General features: G+C 46.4%; 1 protein-coding gene across 2 annotated transcripts in view; it reads right to left on the bottom strand.

Annotated features, from left to right (window-relative positions):
- Window positions 1-326: 326 nt before the first annotated feature.
- LOC146195978 (venom metalloproteinase antarease-like TtrivMP_A) overlaps window positions 327-23,641 on the bottom strand; it is a 64,821-nt gene continuing 41,506 nt past the window's right edge. For both annotated transcript variants that reach the window (XM_084597982.1, XM_084597983.1), the window contains exons 11-14: window positions 17,130-17,270; window positions 16,333-16,483; window positions 12,509-12,634; window positions 327-402 (exon numbers count right to left, since the gene is read on the bottom strand). In XM_084597982.1, coding sequence (XP_084454108.1) covers window positions 376-402; window positions 12,509-12,634; window positions 16,333-16,483; window positions 17,130-17,270 — 445 coding nt within the window. In that variant the 3' untranslated portion in view covers window positions 327-375. The remainder of the gene's footprint in view (window positions 403-12,508; window positions 12,635-16,332; window positions 16,484-17,129; window positions 17,271-23,641) is intronic.

The following is a 23,641-nucleotide window of genomic DNA, read 5'->3' as shown; positions in this document are numbered from 1 at the left end:
ATTTTTCTCTAGTTTTCTGCGTAGGAACTCTAATCCCTTTTTCATCTACTGAATAAAAATAAGCGCGTCCACAGAAGATACTATTTGTATGGCACATTGTAAAAGAAGAGTGAGAAATTTTATTATAGCAACCAATGATTTACTATGAACGAAAACATACAATAAGCAGTTCAGCCCTCCAGCGAAAATTATTTTCTACCTCATTACTGCGCAACAGGGCATCACCAGAGATCGTACTACATAGAGCAATATGCATCAGTGTAATACGTATGCACGTGAGAGTGCATATATTATAGCCGTGTTTGAAGCAAAATGATACAAGTAAATTTCAAGCAAGTATTTGTCTTTATTCGCAAATGGGACATCGTAACTTTTTCACACGCAAACGGTGTTCTTGCATACCTGGAGAGAAAGGGAGAACAATAATTATGACAACCTTTCTTCTACTTCATTAATACAATGATTCTATATTGCTAGTATATCCTTTCATTTTACACGTTGCATCACGAATGCGTTTCAGTCTGCTCGTAATATGCCAGGAGCGCTTCGGCCACACGAAGCGCGATCTTAGTAAGCCCGCAACAGCGATTGATTTTAATTATGAAGGCTAATCTAAACCAGCATTTTAGCTATTTCCGCGCTACACAATTCGGCATAGGTTGTTACCTACAGCAAAATGTTAAGCATAATTTCAAAGAGCCCAAAGTGAATCCGGTGCGCATTTATAAAAACATATACATTTGCACATTTCAGACATAGTTTAGTTATTGTATTTACAAATGCGCGCTATCGATGTTCACGCGAGAACGTGATTTTTGCCTCATATTTAGCTGCGAGGGGAAGAAGATGAGTGGAATGACCTGCGTGCTTCTGTCTTTTATCAGGCACACAAATGGTTCTCTAGCTCTTGGTGGAAGGTGGGGATGCTCATATCCTTTTCTTCTGTCATTGCCAAGTATGCCACCTAACGATGCAAAATTAGGCTTCCGGAAGAATAAACGCATGACCACCTACGGCTCCTTGTGTGTTCTTTTATCGAAATGCACTATGTGTATAAAGAAGCGATGCAGAGCGTGTTAAGATTATTTCGATATCTCTGCGGCATTCCAACCTTCAACAATCTCTCTGCTCGTCTTTTTTTATTAATATGATTGTAACACTGGCAATGAGGACTCTTGCCGTTACGCAGGCGCTGGGGGCGGAAAGTGTGTATGCCTTCCCACCGCTCAAAAAAAAAAAATCTTTCTGCAATTTCCCGAATTTCCGAAATGTTACGAAAAGCTTTATGCAGCGCATACATTCCCCTCCCCCAAGAAATTAAACACCGTAGACCAAACTAATCTAAATATTAAAGAACGAAAAATAACGAAAGGTCTCTACAGCTAAATGTAGTAGAGGTTAGCCGGTCAGTTAATATTCACCTTCACAGTTGACGCAATAGCAGCTTGACGACACTCTCTTCACTGTCAATTGTTTTTATAGTTGTGTTTACAATAGGGGAAACGGAGACACAGTATCGGTCCTAATTTTCGGTAAACGCCCCCACTTAAATCTAACCTCTAAATTGACGAGATGATGGATAATAAATCGGAAGAGAAATGGCATGACGCCACTATGAACGTTGCACTTAAACGCTTGCCTCGCGACTTTGACAGGAAATCATTTACGCGTTCCATGTCGACACCACTAGCCGAGACCAAAGGTCAGTTTTCCAGCGATCGAGCTGTATTCAATATTACTAAATATTATATTCTTTCATATATACTCCTGAAATGAGGCTATGCGGGAAAAATGTCGCCGATTCACCTTGAAAAGCTACCCGTTCACCAAGTACAAATACAAAAATAACTAATGCTAGAAAAAAAGACGAAAACAAGCAATCGCGATGCAAAAAGGGCGCGTTCACGTGACATGGAGCGACTTGCTTAAAAGATAAAACAAATCTTTGATTCTGACCTCTACAATAAATATTCATAAGGTGTTAGGAGCAGAGGTTAATAATTACTTCTTTCTTGCTATTCCGATATCACTGCCAGAATCTTCCATAGCTTAAATTTTTTTCTTCTAATGTAGACGTCAAGTGTACAATTCTACCTAAAATAATTTCTGATGTCAGTGCATGCAAAAGATCCCCAGGTGGTCGGTATCACTCCAGAGCCCTCCACTAGGGCACCTTGCTCTCTTTCCGCTTTCGCTCCCTCCTTACTCTTTTTCTTTAAGGAGTCGCGTAGCACATTCTGCTCGTGACAAAAGCTTGTACGAATCTGAGTCTACTAGCCTCCGTGAGACCACTCCTTCTGTTGGACGTCTTCCTAAATACTCTTACTACGAGCTCCGTCTGATCTTTTAATTTCTTAATCAGGCTTTTGTTACTACTCCTGCGGTTGATAATCATACCTAATATTCTAATTTCATCTACTTTCCAGACTTCGTTTCCGTTGACTTTAATTTTGATATCTGGAGTTATCTTCCCACTACTGCTGGTAATTACCAGGAGCTCCGATTTTTCTGGCGAACAGCATAGACCTACGTCCTCTGCGTGATAGCTGATTATATTTGCTGCCTCTTGGAGCCTGGATGTGATGTACGAGTCGTTCCCTTCGCACATCCAGACGGTGACATCGTCCGCCTAGATGCTTAGTTTTAAGTCATCGAGATGGCCAAGCTTACTGGGGAGCTTCCTCATTACGATGTTAAAAAGGAAATGTGAGAGCACAGCCCCCTGTGGAGTGCCTCTGTTACCCAGCGGGAACTCCTCCGAACATAAGCCCTGAAAGCTGATGATCGCCGTCCTGTCTCGCAGGAATGACCTAATGTAGTTGTAGGTTCTTTCGCCTACTCTAAGCTCAGCGAGCCCGTCGAGAATGGCGTCGTGACTGACGTTGTCAAAAGCTTTCTTAAGGTCTAAGCCTAGAATAGCTTTCGTATTTTTTTTTCCTGAAGTCTCTGGCAACATCGTTATGTAGTCTGAGCATGGTATCTTGCATACAAAGGCCGGGCCTGAATCCGACCAATTAAGCCGGCCACGCATCATTCTCTTCGGTGTATTTGGTTAGCCTCCTCTGAATAACTTTCTCAAGTAGTTTGCCTACGCAGGATGTTAGTGATATTGGGCGGAGATTCTCCAAGCCCGGTGGTTTTCCCTGCTTGTGGATTAGGGTGATCTTAGCCCTCTTCCACTCTTGGGGTACTTGACCACTCTCGCACACCTGATTTAAATATTTGGTTAGGGCATTGATCGATTCGTCGTCCAGATTCCATTCCTAAATATCAACAAGACCGAAGAACACAAATTAAACACCATAATTAGGAGATACACGAAGTGCGCTCTAGGACTCCCCATAACTACTTCTAACGACATTCTAGAGAAAATAGGGTTGCATAATGAGTGGAAAGAGCTGGCTGCAGCGGTCAGGCTGTCCCAGAGAGAGCGACTCGCAGGAACAGCGGCGGGTAGGCAAATCCTCGATTGGGTAAACCTACTAGCGCCCGGGAAAGGCGAAAGTGTCAGAGAAAGCATAGATCGAGAAATCAGAAAGCATCTATACGTCTCGCCCATACCGAAGAACATGCACCCCGTACACGACGAGGGGAGGAGGAAAAGCAGAGCTAAGCACCTCGCTAACAAATTGGACAAAAGCCCGCCGGGATCGGTCGCCTACACCGATGCAGCGATCGGGAAAGAAGGCGACGTAACCTCGGTCGTCCTATTGGACACTGGGATCGCCATAGGAATAGAAAGAAATCGAGATCTACCGCCGGTAGAGGCGGAGGAGATTGCAATAGCCATTGCCATTGCATGACCATGCGTGAAACACGTCATCAGCGATAGCAAAGCGGCGGTTAGAAATTTTAGCAAGGGTAGAGTCAGCAATTGTGCTGCAAAACTTCTGAACGAGTCGTCTCTCGCCGAAAGCGTGACCATAATCTGGACCCCAACACACGCCGGTCTCGCCGGCAACGAGGCTGCCCACATGCTCGCCCGCTCCTCGCTACCTCGGGGTGCTGCGGACGCCTCCACAACATCTTAAACCAAAGAATGTATAGGTACCTTTAGGGATGTAACCGACAACTTAAAGAAAGACCGGAGGATATATCCGCAACCGGTTAGATCCCTGAGTAAAAAGGAATCGTACGACTGGAGAAGACTCCAAGCTCGAAATTTCTTTTCGCCCCTGTGGAGGAATTGGACGGGTGCCAGAGGGCGGAAGAGGGACGGTGCAGAAACCGAAATTTGTAAATTTTGCGGCCACGTGGCAACATTAGATCATATAATATGGAGATGCGTTCGTGCCCCAGGGCGCAACGCGATTAAAACTAGCGATGAATGGGAGACCACGCTAAGAAGCTCCGACGAAAAAACACAGCGATTCGCCGTCCGCCTGGCGGCCGAGGCTGAAGACCTCTTCTCCTAGACGAGGCCGGGTGTCCTCTGGCCGCGGTGTGACAGACTGCCTCCCCGGACGCCTGCGTGCGGACACGTAGGTGGCTGCTGCACCATATTCGGCGGAATGAATGAATGAAGCCTTTATTGAAAGGAAGGGATGGCTCTCGGCCGCTGTTTGGGTTCTTGGGGAGTTGGGAGGGATGGGAGTGTAACTTCTTCGTCTTAACGGTTCTTCAAGCTGTTGCTTGTTGCTTGCCATGCGGCCGATCTTCGCGCTGTGAGTCGACCTCTCTCACACTACTCGAAGCAGGCCGCTCTCACTGCCGTATGTAGCAATGGAGTGTTGTATTTCGGTGCTTGATATAACCTGACCTGCTAATGTGGGCATGTCGTCGTGTGGAATATGCGTAATTTTGTTTCTTCCTTGTGAAAACGATGGACATTGCCATATAAGATGTTCTAGGTCTGCTGTACACTGTTCCTGACAGTGCGTGCATATGTTGTGTTTGAGTGTTTCGTGTCTTCGGAGAAACCACTTGTCAAGTATGTGCGGTGTGTAAGCAGCGTTTGTTATTACTTTGTTGAGAAATATTTCTTGTGGTCGAGTGAGCCCTTTCGTGTCCTCAAACACCGGCGTTGGTGTCGCTTCATGTAATCTAAGCTTACTGTCGTGTTTTATTTTTGTGCGTACATAGTGCATCATCGATCTGCCAGAGGAGCCTTTAGTGAGCATTGTTTGGTAAGGATTTAAGTCTGTCGGTGTAGGCATGGAGTTGGGGTGTGGGGCATTGTACGTTTCAGCAAGCCCACCCGCTTGCGCGGCGGCCGCTTGCGCGGCTGCGTTTCCCCCGTCCGTGCCAGTATGTCCCGGTGTCCATATAATTTGAATTTCTATTCCAACTTCCCGCATTCCCTTCAGCCTCTTTCTGATGTCCTTGGCCACTGCGTCGTCTGTAGTTGGTGCCGTCAGCTCTGCAATCGCTGCATATGATTTGGTTAAAATTCGATAACCATTGAAGTTATCTTTTCTGGCTGCAGCGGTCGTAATGGTATTTATGGCTCCCCATATGGCAAGCAACACGGAGTGTAAAATTGTTCCTCCAGGTAGGTGGCACGTGTGCTGTCCGTTGTGCTGAGGCGCTGGCACACACACCCATGCCACACTCACCCTTTCATTTCTAATTGCAGCGTCAGTGTAGATGTCTATTGTATTGAGTGGTCTTGTGAGGGCAGTTCTCTGTGCTAAAAGTTGCCTAGCTACCACATTCCGTCTACTAATAGGTCGTTGTGGCCTTGTGCGATTACCGGCGCCTCCCACGGGGGTGAAGTGTCTGTCCCCAGGGGCCTCGGAGCAATGTTGATTCGGTTGTCCCATGCCATGATCTGCTGCCCTTGGGTCGTGTTTTCCAGTCGGGATCGCATTCTTATTTTTGCTTCTCTTATAATGTCTTGTATGGGTGGTATGCTGACCATTTTAAGCAGCTCTTCATTTCTCGTGTGCTTAGGAAGCCCAGTAATGGTGCGAAGAGTGGCCCTGTGTAGCTTTTCGATGTCTTTAACATCGCGATTAGAAAACTCATAGACAGGTGCCCCGTACAAAATCCTGCCTACAGCAACCGCTCTAGACAGTGTTTGGCACGATTTTTGCCGGGCTCCACCGTATTTGTTTGAAATCCGGCGAATCATATGCAACATCGGGGTCCAGTTACGTTGCAATGTACGAATCCATTTACGAGGACTGTTGCAACTAGAAATCTGTGCCCCCAAGATTTTTGTCTGCCCATTTGCAGACGTGATGTTGTGTTGTCCAAGATGCAGTGTAATCTGCTTTTTGGTGTTTGTAGAATTCTTGCCGTCTATGCTTATGAGTTGTGTCTTTTCAGGTGAGAGCTGTAGCCCCAATGCTTCCAAGCTGTCAGTGAGGCTGAAGATTGCTGCTTGGAGCTCCGTCTGCATGACTTCTTCATTTGGGTAATCCACTGCCTCTGTCCATATGGTGACATCATCTGCGTAGATGGTGAAGCGGGCCGAAGTGTCTCGCTCGAGCGCTTCTGCTACGCGGGTCATGGCCAAGTTAAAAAGCAAAGGCCCGAGGATAGAGCCCTGGGGCACGCCCCTATCCAAGTAATAGGTTCTGGGGCTCCATCCCGAAGCTTTGCCATGAAGCCTAATAGGTCTACTTTGAAGGAAGCTGCATATCCAGTTGTATGCTTTTTGGCTGGGATATCTTTTTGCTAATTCTTGTAGGATTACCTGTTGGTTTACATTGTCGAATGCTTTGCGCATATCAACCGCGAGGATGTAATCTGGTGTCTGTTTGCGAGACCTGCGGTTGATTACCCTGCGGAGCAGCCAAAGGCAATCATGCGTGCCCATATTCGGACGGAATCCAGCCTGGGCTGGATGCAACCCAGGCTGTACGTATTCTATATAATGCTGTATTCTTGCGGCTATCATTCGCTCAATCAATTTGCAGATAGTGGATGTGAGAGCTATTGGCCGTAGGTTCTCTGGTTTTGTGTGGTCCTTCCCTGATTTCGGTATGGGATATATCAATGATAGCTTTAGTGCATCTGGCACCACTCCTGATTCCCATGAATCGTTTATGATAGTTAAGAGCTGATCTTGGGCTTCGTCGCTAAGATTTCTGAGCTCCTGCCATGTTACTCCGTCGTGTCCTGGAGCCGATTTCGGTTTGCCGTGGACTAATGCTGCCAATAGTTCGCCAAATGTAAATGGTTTTTCAAGTTCCATCACTGTGTTGTCAATCGTGATCGCCGGCAATGGTGGCGTGGGTATCTCAGAAGCATGCGGGAAGAACGTGTGGATCACCTTTTCCTCGAGTGCAGCTGGGTTCTCGCGCAGGAACAGCTCTGCCAGTGGTGGTGTGCTTTTCTTTTTCCCCAGCAGGCTTCGTAGAATTCCCCACAGCTTTTTAAGGCCGGGTTTGCGTCCGAGCGTCGCACAAGTGCTGTGCCATGAATCTGTTTCGAGCTGTTGTTGGTACTCCTTGATGAGTCGATATTGGCGCTTAAGGCTCATGAGATCCCTGTGGCGCTTTCCTTTATATCTGTATTGTTGCGTAAGGATATTGACCTTTCGCCACAAGTTGGCAAGGTGCCTATCCATGTGTGTGGTAGTGTCGTCACATATTATTGTGTCTCGGGACCATGGCCGTGCTTCCGCAACCATGGCACTGAATTGCGCGAAGTCCATGAAGTTGCCGCCAGTGGCTGTCCGAAACTTTTCCCAGTCGATGGTAACCGTTTGCCTTTTTTCACGAATCTTTTTTCGGTTAAGGGTGATCAAAATTGGTAAGTGGTCGCTTCCCCATGTTGTCTGTTCGACTTCCCATTGCCTGATGAATCCTGGTGTGGCCAACGTCAGGTCTGGTGTCGTATCTCGTTGTCGGGCGTGTAGTCCTATGCGCGTTGGTGTGTCCGGGGTGTTGTATATGTACAGACCAGACATTTCTACAGTGTCGTGCAGCATGCGTCCCCTTGGGTCAGCTGTGGCGTAGCCCCAAGTCGGGGGCTTAGCATTGAAGTCTCCTCCCACCAGGATGGGGAGGCTTCCTGACAGGGCCAGGACTTTGGCGAGCCACCCGTATGAGTCGGTATTATGACTGCCAGTCAGAGGCCTATAATACACGGAGACTGCCACCATGGGCCGCTGCCCAGGAGGACACATTTTAACAGCGATTACTTCTCTGAACTCATTACTTAGATCAGGAATTTGTAATTCGGTTGCTGTGCATTCGTTTCTGACAAGGAGAGCAGCTTGACCCTGTGCATGTTGGTTTCCTCTGTTCTGGTGAAATATGGTAGGCTGCTGAAATGTACGGTAACCCCGAATAGTGCAAGGTCCTCTTGTTTCTTGCAAAAGGATGACCAGAGGCTTCAATTTTCTAACCTGTTCCCTTAGGGTAGGTCCAGTCTGCGTGAAACTTCTGCAGTTCCATTGTAGACATATTGATCTGATTCTTATTGCGCCTCTGCGGGCTTACGTCTTTTTGGCTCATCGTTCTGGTGTTGGATGCTTTTGTGCAACTCTATAAAAATTGCCTCAATCTGAGTCTGTATCGCGTTTGTTATCGTTTGAAACTCATCCCGCAGGCTTTTTTCTAGACGCTGTGTCTCGTTGTGTCGCTCTTGCCTCATGATGCTCAGCATTTGCGCATACGCCGAGTCTTGTGCGGTAAGTGCCTTTGTCGTCTGATGAGTCTTTGGCGTTTGAGTCAGTGATGTTTCGGTATGTTGGTGCTTTATGGAGTTTGCAGTTGTTTTACGACTGGACGACCGTCCGGGCCGGCTTTTCGAACGCACGCGTTGCATCTGCCCAGTGGGCGAAGCTGAAGCATGTTGCCGCTGCGTCTGAGATGCATGAACGTCTTGTTCCGGTGGTAGCCTTGCAAGGACTTTCTCCAGCATTTCTCTAAGTTGCTGATTTTCTTTTCGCAACTCTTCCAGTTGTTGTTGGTAAACAGGGGGCAGCGCAGTTTCTGTCGACGAGTTCTGTCGCGCCTTGTCTGCCCATGTAACTTCTCCCTTAACTGCATCAGGGTTCTGCTTATTTTCTTTAGGCTCTTTTGGTACACGACTAGGACAAGCCGAATTGATTGAAATGTGGCCCGGTTTCTGGCAGGCGACGCAGAATAACTCTTGATCGCATTCTGTGTCTTTAGAGTGCAGCCGTCCGCATTCCTTACAAACCTCTTCTGCTGGACAATACCTAGCAATATGTCCCAGTCCGTGGCAGTTATAGCAGGCAATAATTTTCGGTCTGTACTCGTAGACCCTTGTGATTTCGTAATCAAAAACGAGCCTTTTGGGTAGCTGCTCTGTATCGAATTTTAACAGCAGCATGTTTGTCTTTCCTAGCAGACGCGCGTCAAGAATAGTTGCAGTTTCACATCTTAGGTGGTCCTTGATGTACTCAATGGTTTGACCAGGACGCACCTTGATAACGCCGCGACTTTTTTCCTCGCCTCGTGTTGGCGTTCGTTCAATCGTGACCTCGTACGTGCAGACGCGTCCGTTCACTTTCCCGGCCAGTCGCGTTAATGCGGTGAGCCTATTTGCGTGTTCCTCATCTCTAACAGTGACCTTGACGCGATTTGCTACCACATCGTAGCGGAAAGCAGCCAAATCTGCCAATTCCCAACTTTTTGCGGTCATTTCTAACGCCTCTGTAATGGCTTGTTTAGGTATATCATGCACATGTACTCGGTTGAGTGGCCTGATCGAGAGTGGAAAGAGGGGTCGACTTACCCGTTCAAGACGAAGCTGTTCAGGCTTCACTTTCCTTTGAGGTTTCCGTTTCTTGATTAAAGTCCAGTCGCCGTAGTCGCCGACGATCTCACTTTCGTCTTCAGTGTCCATTTGGTCGCTTGCGTGCTGCTCCTTAGTCTTAGTGAGTCCCACAGAAAGACCACTCTCAGCGTCCGCGTTCGGCAGCTGATGCGTTCCGTCCTCTCCATCGCGCGTTGGGCGTCGGAACGCCTTTTCTTGGAGGCTGCTTTCAGTTTTTTTGGTGCCTACACTTTTTGATGAACCCACAGCTCCCGCACTTGCGCCACTCGGGTGTGAGCGAACCGGCGCCGGCTTCGGCATGGTGCGTCCTGACAGCCCGGCCAGGGCAGCAGCTGAGCTGCGTCTGGGTGTTGTTAGGGTTAGCAGTCTGTCGCAGAAAACGTTGTTGCAGGCGGAAAAACGATGACTTCAGATCTACGAAAATCACTCCGCACTCACCGGAGGTACTCACTGGGTCATTGTCCTTTGTTTCGTACACAAAAGAAAAATATTTCCGCACACAGTTCAAAAAACATTGAAGAGCCGAGGTGCCACACGGTTGCAACCTGCGGCGATCGCAGCGCCTCCCATTCGGCGGAAATAAATGTTCTTCCTCCTCCTCCTTTCTTTAAGGGGCAGCTCAGGTGTCCATAGAATGTGTGACAGATACGGCGCCTTTCCTTTGATCTGAACCAATTAGGTTCTCCTATTTTCTTTAGAATTGTACATTTGTTTTAAGATAACGAAGGTGCAGTATTTACTCCCTTGATGGGGCTGGGCGGGGCCTAGCCTGCAACGGAATTATTATCTGTTGTAGGCCGTCATTACACCCGACACCGTTTCCGTGGTGGACGTCGGCTGTTGTTGCAGCGCGCGTCTTTCTCTCCTTCTTTCTTTTCTTTCTTCTCTAATTTCTCTTCTATCTGATTGATTTCTCTCCCTCTTCCTTTTCTTCCTTCTCTAATCAATCAATCTCTTCTATCTTAAAAAAATAGAGAAGAAAGAAAAGGAAGAGGGAGAGAAAGACGCATGCTGCCACAACAGCCGTCGTCCACCACCGAAACGGTGACGGGTGCAATGACGGCCTACAACAGATAAAAAATTCTGTAGCAGGCTAGGCCCCACTGCAAGCGGCGGTGCTCTACCTGTCTTCTGCCTCGAAACGAAGAGGCGTCCGTGTGCTGTGCGATGTCAGCGCACGTTAAAGATCTCCAGGTGGTCAAAATTACTCCGTACCCCTCTACTATGGCTCCTCTTTCTGTCTTTCCACTTTCACTCCCACCTTTCTCTCTTCCCTTACGGCGCGCTGGAGGTGTCCACAGAAAACAACTGAGACAGTTAATGGACATTTCCCTTCCTATAAATCAATCCCTTCTCTCTGCACGAGGCAGCGGAGGTGGCTCAGCTACAGAGCTAGTAGTAGGCCTGTGGGTTTTCTTTTCCTTCTTGCTACAGCCACAACAACAACAACAACCATACTTAAGTAAACAGAGGAAGGTGGGAGAGAAAGCGGAAAGAAACCAAGAATTTCTGTAATGGAGTGCTTCATAGTAATTTGGCCGCCTGGGGGCTTTTAACGCGAACTGACAAAGTTAGCTGACATCGCACAACAGAGGGCTGCCTCTCTGTTATACTCCACCGAGATGGCGCTGTGATTACGGCGCTCGACTACTGTTCCCAAGGACGCGGGATCGAATCCCGGCCTCGGTGGCCGCTTTTCGATTGAGGCGAAAAGCAAGGCGCCCGTGTGCTGTGCGATGTCAGTGCACGTTAAAGACCCCCTGATGGTCGAAATTTTCGGAGTCCTCCACTAAGGTGTCCCTCATAGCCTGAGTCGCTTTGGGACGTTAAACCCCACAAACCAACCAAACCTACCAACCAGCCTCTCCTTTACAGTGGGTCCACAGGAAGGGAAAGACGCAATATCTATTAAACTTGTTTCTGTGGACAGCTGAACCCCGCCATAGGGAAAGAGAGCAAGGTGGCAGTGAAAGTGGAAAGGGAGTAAGAGAAGCCGTAGTGGAAGGGTGCGGAGTAATTTCTACCATCTGGTGATATTTACCATGCATTGACCTCGTCCAGGACACGAACGCCTCTTCATTTCGCCTCCATCGGAACGCAGTCGCCGGCGGTCGGGATCGAACACTGGTATTCCGGCACAGTAGTCGGGCGTCTTACCACTGCACCTTTGCGGCGGGGCCTGCTTCTCGTTCAAGCTAGTTGTTAGAGAAACGAAGGCACAGTTTATTTTTGAGTGGAAACCGTGAAATCGTGGGCACACCCACACTTAATTAGGTCAAGGTCACTTGAAAGTCCTACTCAGGCTCGGGTGACGACTGCTTTACCTGGCTTAGCAAAAACGAAAGGTTTTTTGTTTTTGCGCTAACAGGTCGTTAACATATAAACACCAAGGCTGAATTGCCGCGCAAAAAAGAAGCAGCTTTTTTATGCAATATCTGAAATCACATAGGTAAGACAAATTTTGGTAAGTGCGGCTCAACGTATATTCGAACCAGAGCATATCCGGCTGCCACTCTTGTCCGCCAGTCCAAGAGGGGCTAACCCTTCATGCAAGGTGGTAAATGTTTCTTGCTTAAATTACTTCTGCACTCACATTAACGTTTTCAAGCGATCACAAAGTACCCAAGGCATGCACCCAACATTCGAAGTCACGCAGTGATTGTGAGCGTTGTGTGCCAAGACGCCGGTGGAGGCAGCAACATAGGCAACAACGTAAGCTAGGATTCTTGGTGCAGCGTTTCTGGTCTTAATGTTGCGGCGGCTGAGGATCGATATTTCATTACAACTGAATAGCTTTCAAAGCGCGCACCATGGCTGGCTTAAACCTGTTGCACGGTGTTCCGTCGAAGGCAAATCTGATTGCGTACTCTGGGTCTCCGTTTTTCTTCACACCTATTTTGCAGCGAAACTTGCATTTCAGAAGGTCGGAATCCCACTGAAATTGAAAGACACGAACAACTGTTATTCTTCACCAAGCGAAAGTGTCTCAGCAATAGTATTCTATAATATTCTTATTCCTGCAGCTGCATAGGCCTAGAGGCTAAAATTAGTGGGCACTGGCCAGTTGAAGTAACCTCTATGATGAAGTCCCGGCGATTGGTGATGTATACGCTAAAGAGGAAGGTGTATTTTCGCTATTACTGAACTTGGACGCTAAGAAGTCCTCTGGTGTAGATGGAATACCGAACTGTTTTCTAATTAGGTATGCTGAATGGTTCGCGAAATACCTGACGCCCCATATTTAACAAATATTTGATATGCGCCGAACTCCCAGCTGACTGGAAGTATGCCCAAATCACTCCTATTCCAAAAACTTCTGACCGGTCGCTACCCACATTTTTTAGGCCCATTTCACTGTTGCGCACTTGTGCTGAAACCCTGGAGCATGTCACTCCAAACACATCTCTGTTTTTCTTAACAATCATAACATAATTGATAAACGTCAGCACGGTTTTCGTAAAGGGCTATCTACTGTAACTCAGCTACTTGAAACAATTCACGACCTCACTGCAGCCTTAGATAATTATAATCATATTGACATTATTTTTTTAGACTTCGAAAAAGCCTTCGATCGCGTATCTCATAGTAAACCACTGTTGAAGCTAAAATCTTTACTGAAAAATGATACCTTGCTTGCATGGATAGAAGCTTATCTGTCCTTTCGTCATCAGTGTGTTAAGGTTGGTAATGTGTCCTCCAGACCTGTTTTAGTTGAGTCAGGAATCCCTCAGGGATCAGTACTCGGACCACTCTTCTTGATTTTTATTAACGACATCGTTTGTGAAATCTCAGTGAAAATCAAACTTTTCGCAGATGACTGCGTGATTTATCATGAAATCCGTAGTTTTGAAGATCAGGTAGACTTAAACACATTTCTGGCCAAAATACAAGAAGGGTGCCCTACGTGGCAAATGGCTATAAATAACACAAAAAAACAGTCGCTATGACAATCACTCGTAAGAAACAACCATTGCACTTTACATATTGTCTCGAAAAACATGCCTTAGCTACAGTATCAAGTTTTAAATATCTTGGACTAATAAACACAAGCGATCTCAGATGGAACCAATACGTGGGATACGTTGAAAAAAACGCAATGAAAGGGCTCGGTTATCTGAGAAGAACACTGGGAAAATCAACACGCGACATAAAACTTTTAGCTTACAAAACGCACATCAGATCGATATTGGAATACGCTGCCGCTAATTGGGACTCCTAAACACAAACCAACATCATCAAACTTGAAAGCGTACAACGTAAATCAGTAAGATTCATTTATAACGCATATAACTGGCGTACCATCTCCAACCCAACTCTTACTAGATGCCAACCTGGAAAGCTTAGCATCAAGACGTTAACGGGAAAGAATGAAGCTTTTTTACTTGCTTTATCATGACGAATTAGGAATTGATAAAACGCTGTATATTGAAGCCGCTAACCCACGCGTGTTCCTATCACCCTAAAAAAGTTAAAGAATACTCCTCTAAAACCAACATTTTTAAAGAGTCATTCTTTCCTAGAACGACTCGCCAATGGAATACCTTACCTGCTGATGTTGTTCAATGCACAAGTGTATCTTCATTCTGTCACGCGCTGTCCTGAATATATTGACACATTTGTTGTATCGCATTCACATCGTGGCGTCGGGTTGAATATCCTTTGACTTTTTTTTTTTTTTTTGCAACACGTTTCACTTCCCATTCTTTTCCTATTTATAACTCTGGGTTATAGCTTGCTGGTCTAACGTTTACTTGTATTTATGACGAGTAGTTATGGCTCCGTGTATTGGCACTATGTATGCATTGTGTAAATTGTATGTTTTGCAAAGCATTGTATGCCTGCCCCTGCCTAAAAGCCTGACACTCAGGCTGGCAGTATGTTCTTAAATAAAATAAAAATAAAATCATGATAAAATTATGTTACGAATATTACAAATCTAAAACTTTCCTGGGTCATTTCACTTCGGCCCCTCTCTTGATAGGCACATTTGGTTCATTGAAAACTTATATTGTACCCTCGTTTATTCCGGCTGCAAAACTGACCACGCAATTCATTCCTGACCCAGTTTCAGGGCATCGCTTTGTTTTCTGGAAAGCATAACAACAGAATCATAGTGTTTTAGCCGAGCTTCGGAAAAAAATTAGTAGACTGGAAACTCTGGAAATTGGTTGGGGAATATTTTGACGAAATTATTTTCGTATTTGTACCTCCTCTGAACAGCGGAAGTTGTCTCGATGTTTAAATTTTCACAGCCTGCTCAGCATCCAAAATAAGAAATGTCTGGATTACGTTATTTATGGCTACCGAGATTTAAAGGGACTACTTCTAGGGTTGTCGTATTTATTTAGCACAATTAGGGGATGTTTGACTGAGGCGCTCCGGAAGGGCCTTTAGAATCATTAATGCAGCCTAACGCGTGATGTTAACTTACTATTCAAAAGCGTGTCAAAAAGTATACGGTCGGAATGTGGACATTTACCAGACTATCGGAAAGTAGGCCTTCTATGTCGTTCAGGAGTTGGCCTCTGCTTTAGACAGAGGGCAGCTGGCATACACTTCGGCTACCCTGAGTTTCATGTGAAGCATTTTCGCCCGATGGCCTCGATCCGTATAGGCGTTGGCACCGTCGTGGTGCTGCCGTTGGCGCAGAGCTCGGATAACCGTCGTCATACACCATTGCCGTATATGCCTATCACGCTTGGCTCACATTAATGTTATGATGGAGTGAACCCCGGTTATGTTGTCTTTTTTTTTCTTTTTCCACATAATGAACTCGTGGTACTGAGGGACAACGAACATTTAGGCTCGTTTTAAGTGGTTTATGGCGAATACAAATGAGTACCTAGGCACGTAAATAGGTCCAGGATTCCGAAGTACCTTATTTTGAGGCAAAGGTGGGATATTGTAAAATACTATCATGTGCATGTTATAATCGGTGATTAAAATTTTCTTTTGGGGTTTTCCTGCGCTCGCAATGAACAGTTAGTTCTAGAATAAAAATAAATGGCCTATTCTCTCGGAAAATATAGGGAGGGAAGTACACAATATTTTATTGCAACTCATTGATTATATTCATACATGTGTGTCCCATGCGTAGCAAACACATATTCTGAAGTTAGTCTACCACTCAAAACAAATAAGGGAGATTGCCTTACAAAACCATGGTGGTCCGTTTTTTATTATTATACAAAAACATAACAGCCTGCATGCCTCATGATGATTTGAAGATGTATTCATTGCTGCCGCGAAATTATATAAATATTTTTCCGCGGACAATTCCAAAAAGCTTCTGGTATGGAAGACGCAGAGTAGGAATATTTAAAAGCAAAGACTTATTCTAACTACCGGCAGACATATCTGCCAAAAGAATACAAAGCATATAAAAGCAAATTGCATATAAACCTAATAATCATTTTTTTTATTGGCTTGATCTTTCCTTGTTGTATTTTCAAGCTTTCTGCATCGAGAGCCGAAATGAAGGTTTATGTTGCTAGTAACCGCTTCCCCTCTGTGCCGTTCGTAGGTTGCTCATTGTTGTTGCGTTACTGTTTCCGTCATATTATCCAGGTACATCTCTTACAACTTTCCATTTCCTGAGCTTTCCTTCTAGAAATAAGCAAAACATAAACTCACCTTTACATATGTGACATTCCTTGTTTTTCCGAAGTACATTTCACAGTATTTCGTACCATTTATTACTGCTCCCGGAAGTTTCTCTGCAGAATCCGGTAGGACAAAGATGTGCGTTGACCAATCGTACTCCAAACAAAATGCATCGAATGATCTGTTTAAGAGAACATAGTGGGAGTTTTATCGAAAAATACAGTCTTTGGCAAAAGTAACCAAGCCGCAGGGTGTGCGTCTCATGTTGCGCAGTGGATAACATTTGCCTTTCTTGAAGATTGATAGCTGTTGTAAAGTAAACTGTGAGGTCTTACCTTACGGAGGTTTAGAGAATGGGGAGTGTCATATGTCGTCCTATATTCACCAATGAGAAGGGAATTGCGAAGCTTAGTTACTTTTGAGAAGCAGGGTGTTTTACTTACGTTCAACCTTTGTGAACAAAAAGCTTCCTTTCAGGACCGTCCTATGTATGCAAGTATTGAGAAAAACTCGAGAGATAACATTCGACGATGCGGTCGGTGATCGCGGTTCCATTAATGCAAAGTGAATAGTGCCACTTTACTGAATGTTCTAAACTGTGCCGCAGATGCAGGGCTCAAGCCAACTCTTCGTTACTTAAAGGTATTTTCACTCCGTTTAGTGCCCCACCATTAGGCCAATCAGTTTTGGAGATATTTTTGCAAGAGAATTTGACGCTTGATGCAGCAGCTAATTTGCAAGTGCATTTTACTAAAGAGTACATGACGAAAGTTGCGGCTGCACAGAAAATTTTCTTGCAGATTTTCTACGGAAATTCATCAACTCACGCCATAAATGTAGAGATGGCCGTCTTGCTGCAGTTAGAGAAGTAAAAGCTCCGCCTTCCTCCAGCGTAAGGGTTCATTAGAAACCCGTCTTGGGCTGAACAGTGTCTTGATGTTCCCTCGCCATCATGGTCCGAGCCAAGCCTGCAGCAAAACGTTGGAAATTTCTTGAGCTTGCTTTCACTATTTCGCGTCCTAGATCAGAAATATTCTACTCAGACTTCAGCAAGTTCACGACACAGATGAAGCTAGACGTGCTCTACGTCACATAGGAGCTTCGGGTGTAAAGTATATGAAACTTTGGCAAAGGATAAAATACACAGGCAAAAAAAAGAGGTGCTCAGTGTGAAACGAGTACTTTACAGCCACCGATATTGCGGCCGACATGGCTCAAACAAGCATTTGCTCAGCAAGCGATCCAGAGGCTGCATATTGTGGTATAAGCAGAAATTGAAGACCGTTAAACATTAGGGAGCTTACTAATATGTTGACCCTACTCTCTGGCGTATAGGGCAATAGCGTGATCCGAATAAAGGTTCAGCTAAGTTTGATTAAATTCCCTCCCTCCGCTTCCGCACTATATTATATTCGCTATATTAACACGACTCCTGGGAACACGCAACAATAAAAAACAATATAACCTGCTAAAGCTAAGGCGCAGGCTACACTATATGTTATATCCCTGCCACTAAGCCAAGGGACTTAGCAATAAATGCCACTGAATTTTATTAGCAATGAGAACCCATGAGCAAGGAAAGTAACCTAATGTCCCAGCGTTTCCTTCCATTAAACTTCGCCGTGTTTACTCGGTAGCTTTCAGGACTCTCATGATTTTATATCTTATTCTGAGATGCTTTCTCTAGTGTTATTTCAATAACACAGTCTCAGCACGTCGAATCATTTACTCTAATTTCTTAATTGCCTTTGTACTTTCAGAATCACATCTAAAAACACAGCCCTACTACACTACAGACCTGTACAGGAGCTATGGCCAGAATTTCTGTTGCAAACCGTCTTCTCTGAACTTTTCATCACTACAAGAACGTTTAAGCAACGTTGCCACTCGAAAAAGAGAATTTGAAACTCAATATCAATGTCACGAGGAGCATATTTTACACTTCAGGGCTAACGGGCGCACTGCACGTTTTGGAACAAGCTTAACGCTGCATCACGTTCAGTGTAACGTCTGCCCATGTCCGAGCAGCCTACTGAGCTATTTCTCGGGTTGTTTCAGGCATATCCCACGTAGAGTTTCCATACGAAGCCGTGGCAGCTGCGAAAGCTATGAGGTGCATTTGCTAACAGTGACAAGCGATATATTATGACTAAGTATAAGTGAGGCGTATAAATGAGCTGTAGTGGTGTCGTGGTGGTAAAACATCCGCCTCGCATGCAAAAAAACCGGAGCTCGAATCCCGGTGCCGCGCAATTCTCCACCGGATAAGAAAAAAAATCGTTGTGTTGATGGAATTGCATAAACAGGCTTGGGGTGCGGTTAACACCTCGGGCAACACACTCCCCCACCAGAACAGGAGTTGGCCACCCTTGTGCAGAATTGGCCGCAACCTCCTATGATTAGCTCTATAAACCCCGGCCCTCAGTCACCAGCCGCTGCGGAACAACTGACCACGGCGGCGGTCCGACCAGTGAGGCAGCATGGGGTGCTAAGGGTCTTGGACAAGCCGCCATTGGAAACTGACCTTGGCAGCCTGTAACGCTAGAACCTTAGCTAGTGAAACTTGTTTAGTAGTGCTGTTAAAGGAACTATAGGGTATGAAATAGGATGTCATAGGGCTTAGTGAGGTTAGGAGGACGAATAAGGCACATACTGTATTGAAGGATGGGCGTGTTCTGTGTTATCGAGGCTTACCGGAGAGGCGACAACTAGGAATACGTTTCCTTGTCAATAAGCACATAGCGGGTAATATAGATGAATTCTACAGTATAAATGACAGGGTGGCAGGCATCGTAATTAGGCTTACTAAGCGATATAAACTGAAGGTTGTACAGATAGTTGCACCTACATGCAGTTACGATGACCAGGCAGTTTAAAGCTTCTATGAAGATGTAGAATCACCACTGCGAAAGGTAAAGACGCAGTATACTGTACTAATGGGCACTTCAATGCCAAGGTATGGAAAAAGCAGGCAGGAGACCAGGCAGTAGGTGACTATGGCACTGGTTCTAGGAATAGCAGGGGGGAGTTACTAGTTGAGTTTGCAGACCGCAATAACTTAAGAATCATGAGTACCTTCTTCAGTAAACGGAAGAACCGGAAATGGACATAGAAAAGTCTTAACGGGGAGACTAAAAATGAAACTTCATACTGTGTTCAAACCCCGCCATTATGCAACATGTAAAGGTAATCAGGAAAGTGTGATGCAGTGAGCATAGGATGGTGAGGTCCCGAATTGGTATAAATCTGAAAAAGGAACGCAGCAGATTAGTATAAAAGCAATCCATCAACGAATTAGCAGTTAGGGGGAGGGCAGAAGAGTTCCGGCTCTCGCAACAGAATAGATATTAAGCTCTAACCGAGGATGGCGACATTCTCCTAGAAGCAACGAACAATAATTTCAGAGACAGAGAGAGAGAGAACTTTTATTCGTCCATCAGAGCGACTATCCCGCTCTTCGGGGGGTTAGACCCGGAAGGTGAGAGAGTCGCCATAGTTGCAGGCCGGTAGTTCTTATACTCTGGCGGCATCTTCGCCCAATCGAACAATTCCTCTTTGGGCTCTTGGGTCTGAGCTGCGCAGAAGGGTCTCCCAGGCATTTTAGTTGCATTTTTAGCCCTGCCTGGAGAATTTGCTCATTATCATATTATGTGATCTAGAGATCCCCTTTCTTTACATAATGAACATAGGTCTGATCGTATTTTGGCCATATATGGTTGACAGGAACTGGGTTCAGGTATGACCACCGTGGCTAGGCTTCTCATTCTGTACAACCCTTGCCGAGCTTGCGCTGCGAGCACGCGCGTACATCTTTGTTTTCCTCTAATACAGCTGCTAACGCTGATCTCAGAGCCTCCGCTTTACAGCGTCGGCGGGAGCTATAATGATATCTCACAAATTATGACACGTTAGGCAAAGAGGAAATAATTTCAGAGGTACCAGTACAGTGTCCGCCGACGCTATAAAGCGGAGGCGTTGAGATCAGCGTTACCAACCATGCTAGAGGAAAATAAAGATGTACAACGCGTGCTCGGAGCGTAAGCTCGGCAAGGGCTGTTCAGAATGAGAAGCCTGCCACGCTGGTCATCTCACTCTAGTGCTCCGCTGCGACCCTGAAAATTTGCAACAGAGGTGACTCCGGCCTAAGAAATGATAGACCCTAGCAACATACCACCCTCAGGTGACCTTCCGCCTGACACTGTCTTGCGCCAACGGGACGTCGCGGCTCTCCAGCTCCGCCTACCAACATTCTGGCCCAAGTGTCCGCAGATCTGGTTCGCCGAAGTTGAAGCCATCTTCCATCTGCACCACATCACCTCGGAGGCATCTCGGTTTCGCCATTTAGTTGCCAACCTGCCTCCTGAAGTGGCTCAAGAGGTGGCGGACATTATCGCTGGACCCTTGGGCGATGCCCCGTACCAGCGTCTAAGGCAGGGCCTTCTGGACCACACCACGGCGTTCGAGAGTGCGCACCTCCAGGAGCTGCTTACCTTCGAAGAGCTTGGAGACCGCCGCCCCTCCCATCTACTCACTAGCATGCGGCAGCTCCTGGGCGAAGGCAACGCCGACTCGAATGGTGCACTGTTGAGGCAGCTTTTCTTTCAACGCTTGCCGCAGTCCATCCGCCTCATCTTGGCTGCTGCGAAGGATTTGACCCTTGACCGCCTCGCCCAGTTAGCTGAACGAGTCCACGAAGCGACTTCTCCTTCCGTCGCTGCCCTCTCTTCTCCACCGGAGACCTCCGTCATTTCACGGTTAGAGTCCCGGATCGATCAGCTGGCCGCTTCTATCGATATCCTTCGGACGTCCTCTTATGCCCAGCACGGTTCCTCCTCAAAACCTCGCCACCGGTCGTCTTCGCCGAGCTGTCAGCAGTCGTCCAGTCCTCGCAGTCAGCGTCCCTGCTGGTATCACCGAACTTTCCAGCACCGCGCCCGCCAGTGCACTCCACCATCCAACTGGTCGGGAAATGAGGAGCGACATCACTGATGGTGGCGTGTGACCTCGCTCTTCAACCTGGCTGCCTTTTCGTCGTCATGGATCGCATTTCTGGCCTGCTCTTCCTCGTTGACACTGGTGCCGAAGTCAGCGTACTGCCATCCTCCAAGACCGACCGTGCTGCCAAGTCACATGGACCTATTCTCCGTGTGGCCTACTCAACCTCCACCGCAACGTATGGTCTCTGATCTCTCACTCTGGACATTGGCCTGCGGCGCCCATTTCAATGGGTCTTCATCGTCGCTGATATACATCAACCCATCCTCGGATCCGGTTTCGTGACGCATTTTGACCTGGACGTCAGCATGTGTGATCATCGTCTCATCGACAGCAAGACGCGCCTTTCTATCACCGGCGTTATATCAGCTATCAGTTCCACTGGTATCCGGACTCTGATTCCGTCAGGCCCATATACGCCCAAGTCCTCGCAGACTTTCCCGAGGTCACGAGGCCTTGTAATCTCCATCACCGACCTAAGTGCGCTGTAGAAGTAGGCGCTAGGATAGTTAGAGAGAATACCAGTAAGCTGTCTAAGGAGAAGAAGATTTGATTAACAAACGCCAACATATGAAAGCTTCCAATTCAACCGGCCAGATAGAATTGGCAGATATATGAAAGTTAATCAATAAGCGCAAAGTGGCCAATATAAGGAAGTATAACATGGAGAAAATTGAGCATGCTGTAAAGAACGGGGGAAGCCTAAAAGCGCTGAAGAAGAAATTGGGCACAGGAAAAAATCAGATGTATGCGATAAGTGACAAGGCGGGCAACGTCATCACGATTATGTACAAGATAGGCAAAGTGGCCGAGGAGTTCTATAATGATCTCTACAGCAGCCAAAGTAGTCAGGATCGTAATGAGACTGACAGTAGAGAAAAACAGTCAGACGTTCCAGCTGTGACGAAGGACGAGGCTAAGAAAGCAATAGAAGCATTGAAAAGGGGGAAAGCAGCCGGAGAGGATGAGTAACCTATCAATTTGTTAAAGGACGGGGGTGATATCGTGCTAGAAAACCTGGCCACCCTGTATATGCAATGCCCGGTGTCATCAGTGGTACCGGAACTATGGAAGAACGCAAACGATGTCCTCATTCATAAGAAAGGGGACGCTAAGGACCTTAAAAATTGCCAACCAATCAGCTTACTCTATGTTACGTATAAGGTATTTACTAAGGTAATCGCTAATAGAAACAGGACAACCTTAGATTGCAATCAAGCTTAGGATCAAGCAGGGTGTCGTAAACGGTACTTACTCTACTATCGATCATATCCATACCATCAACCAAGTGATAGAAAAATTCTCGCAAGATAACCAGCCATTATGCACAGCCTTCCTCAATTACGAAAAATTATTTGACTCCGTAGAAACCTCGGCGGTGATGCAGGCATTGCGAAAATTAGGAAGCAGACGAGCCGTACGTGAAAATGCTGGAAGATATTGTTACGATGCGGCAATCCGATGAAGAAAGACGACAGAACATGACCGATGGTGGTGGTAGATGACATTTAATGAATTGATAGCGGGCCTAGTGCAAGCGTTCCTGCCCGCGGCGCGTGATTCCTTTCCCTCAACAGTAGGGTCCTCTGAGCAGCGTCACCTGACGACCGATAGCGGAAATATTGTAAAAATGAATAATAGGGGGTTTAAAAGCTGCCGTAACCGTTGCTTCAGTGGCGCAATGGGCTGACACTACTTACCTTAGCACTAAGCGAATAAAACATCTGTACGACCAACTATTTTTTATTTTTTTATCAGCAACATTAAAATGACCTACTAAGGTCATTCCTGGGGAGTGTTCCCTTTAGGTTGCAATATGTATTGTTTTTATTTCTTAACAGCCGCAAAACCAGCCGTGAACAGAGCACGAAGTGATGCGATGACAATGGTAACACTAATCAATTTCCTTCACCGTAATCATTTCCTGCTTTCAGTGAGTGTATGTTACCTTTACATTGCGTTCATAGACACCTTTCGCTGACTATCGCCGGTTAACCCGCTGAGAGGCAACCAGTGACGAGAAAGAAGTAGCGGGACCCTACCGTTGAGGAGACGGAATTACGCGCCCACGGCACAGCCCGCTTCTTCCTCCTTGCTGGTCCATAACATGATCAGAGCCCACGGAGCGATCGTCCCGATCGTGGACGAGGAAGTCTATCGATGTTGGCAAGTTCATGGAGTAATGATGGGCTTGTGTGGATGCTTGAAGAAGAAGAAAATGGCAAGAGGAAGAAGGAACAAGAGAATAGCTTGCTGCACGATGATTTCCAATGAACCTTGACCCACGACACTCTCGGGCCACACGTCACCACGACCCCATTGCGGAGGTCAAGGCTCACACTAC

This window comes from Amblyomma maculatum, chromosome 3, assembly GCF_055883805.1.
Source record: "Amblyomma maculatum isolate TAMU_Amacu chromosome 3, ASM5588380v1, whole genome shotgun sequence".
Classification (NCBI taxonomy): domain Eukaryota; kingdom Metazoa; phylum Arthropoda; class Arachnida; order Ixodida; family Ixodidae; genus Amblyomma; species Amblyomma maculatum.
Note: the sequence above shows the minus strand (reverse complement) of the source record. Positions and strands in the feature narration are given on the sequence as shown.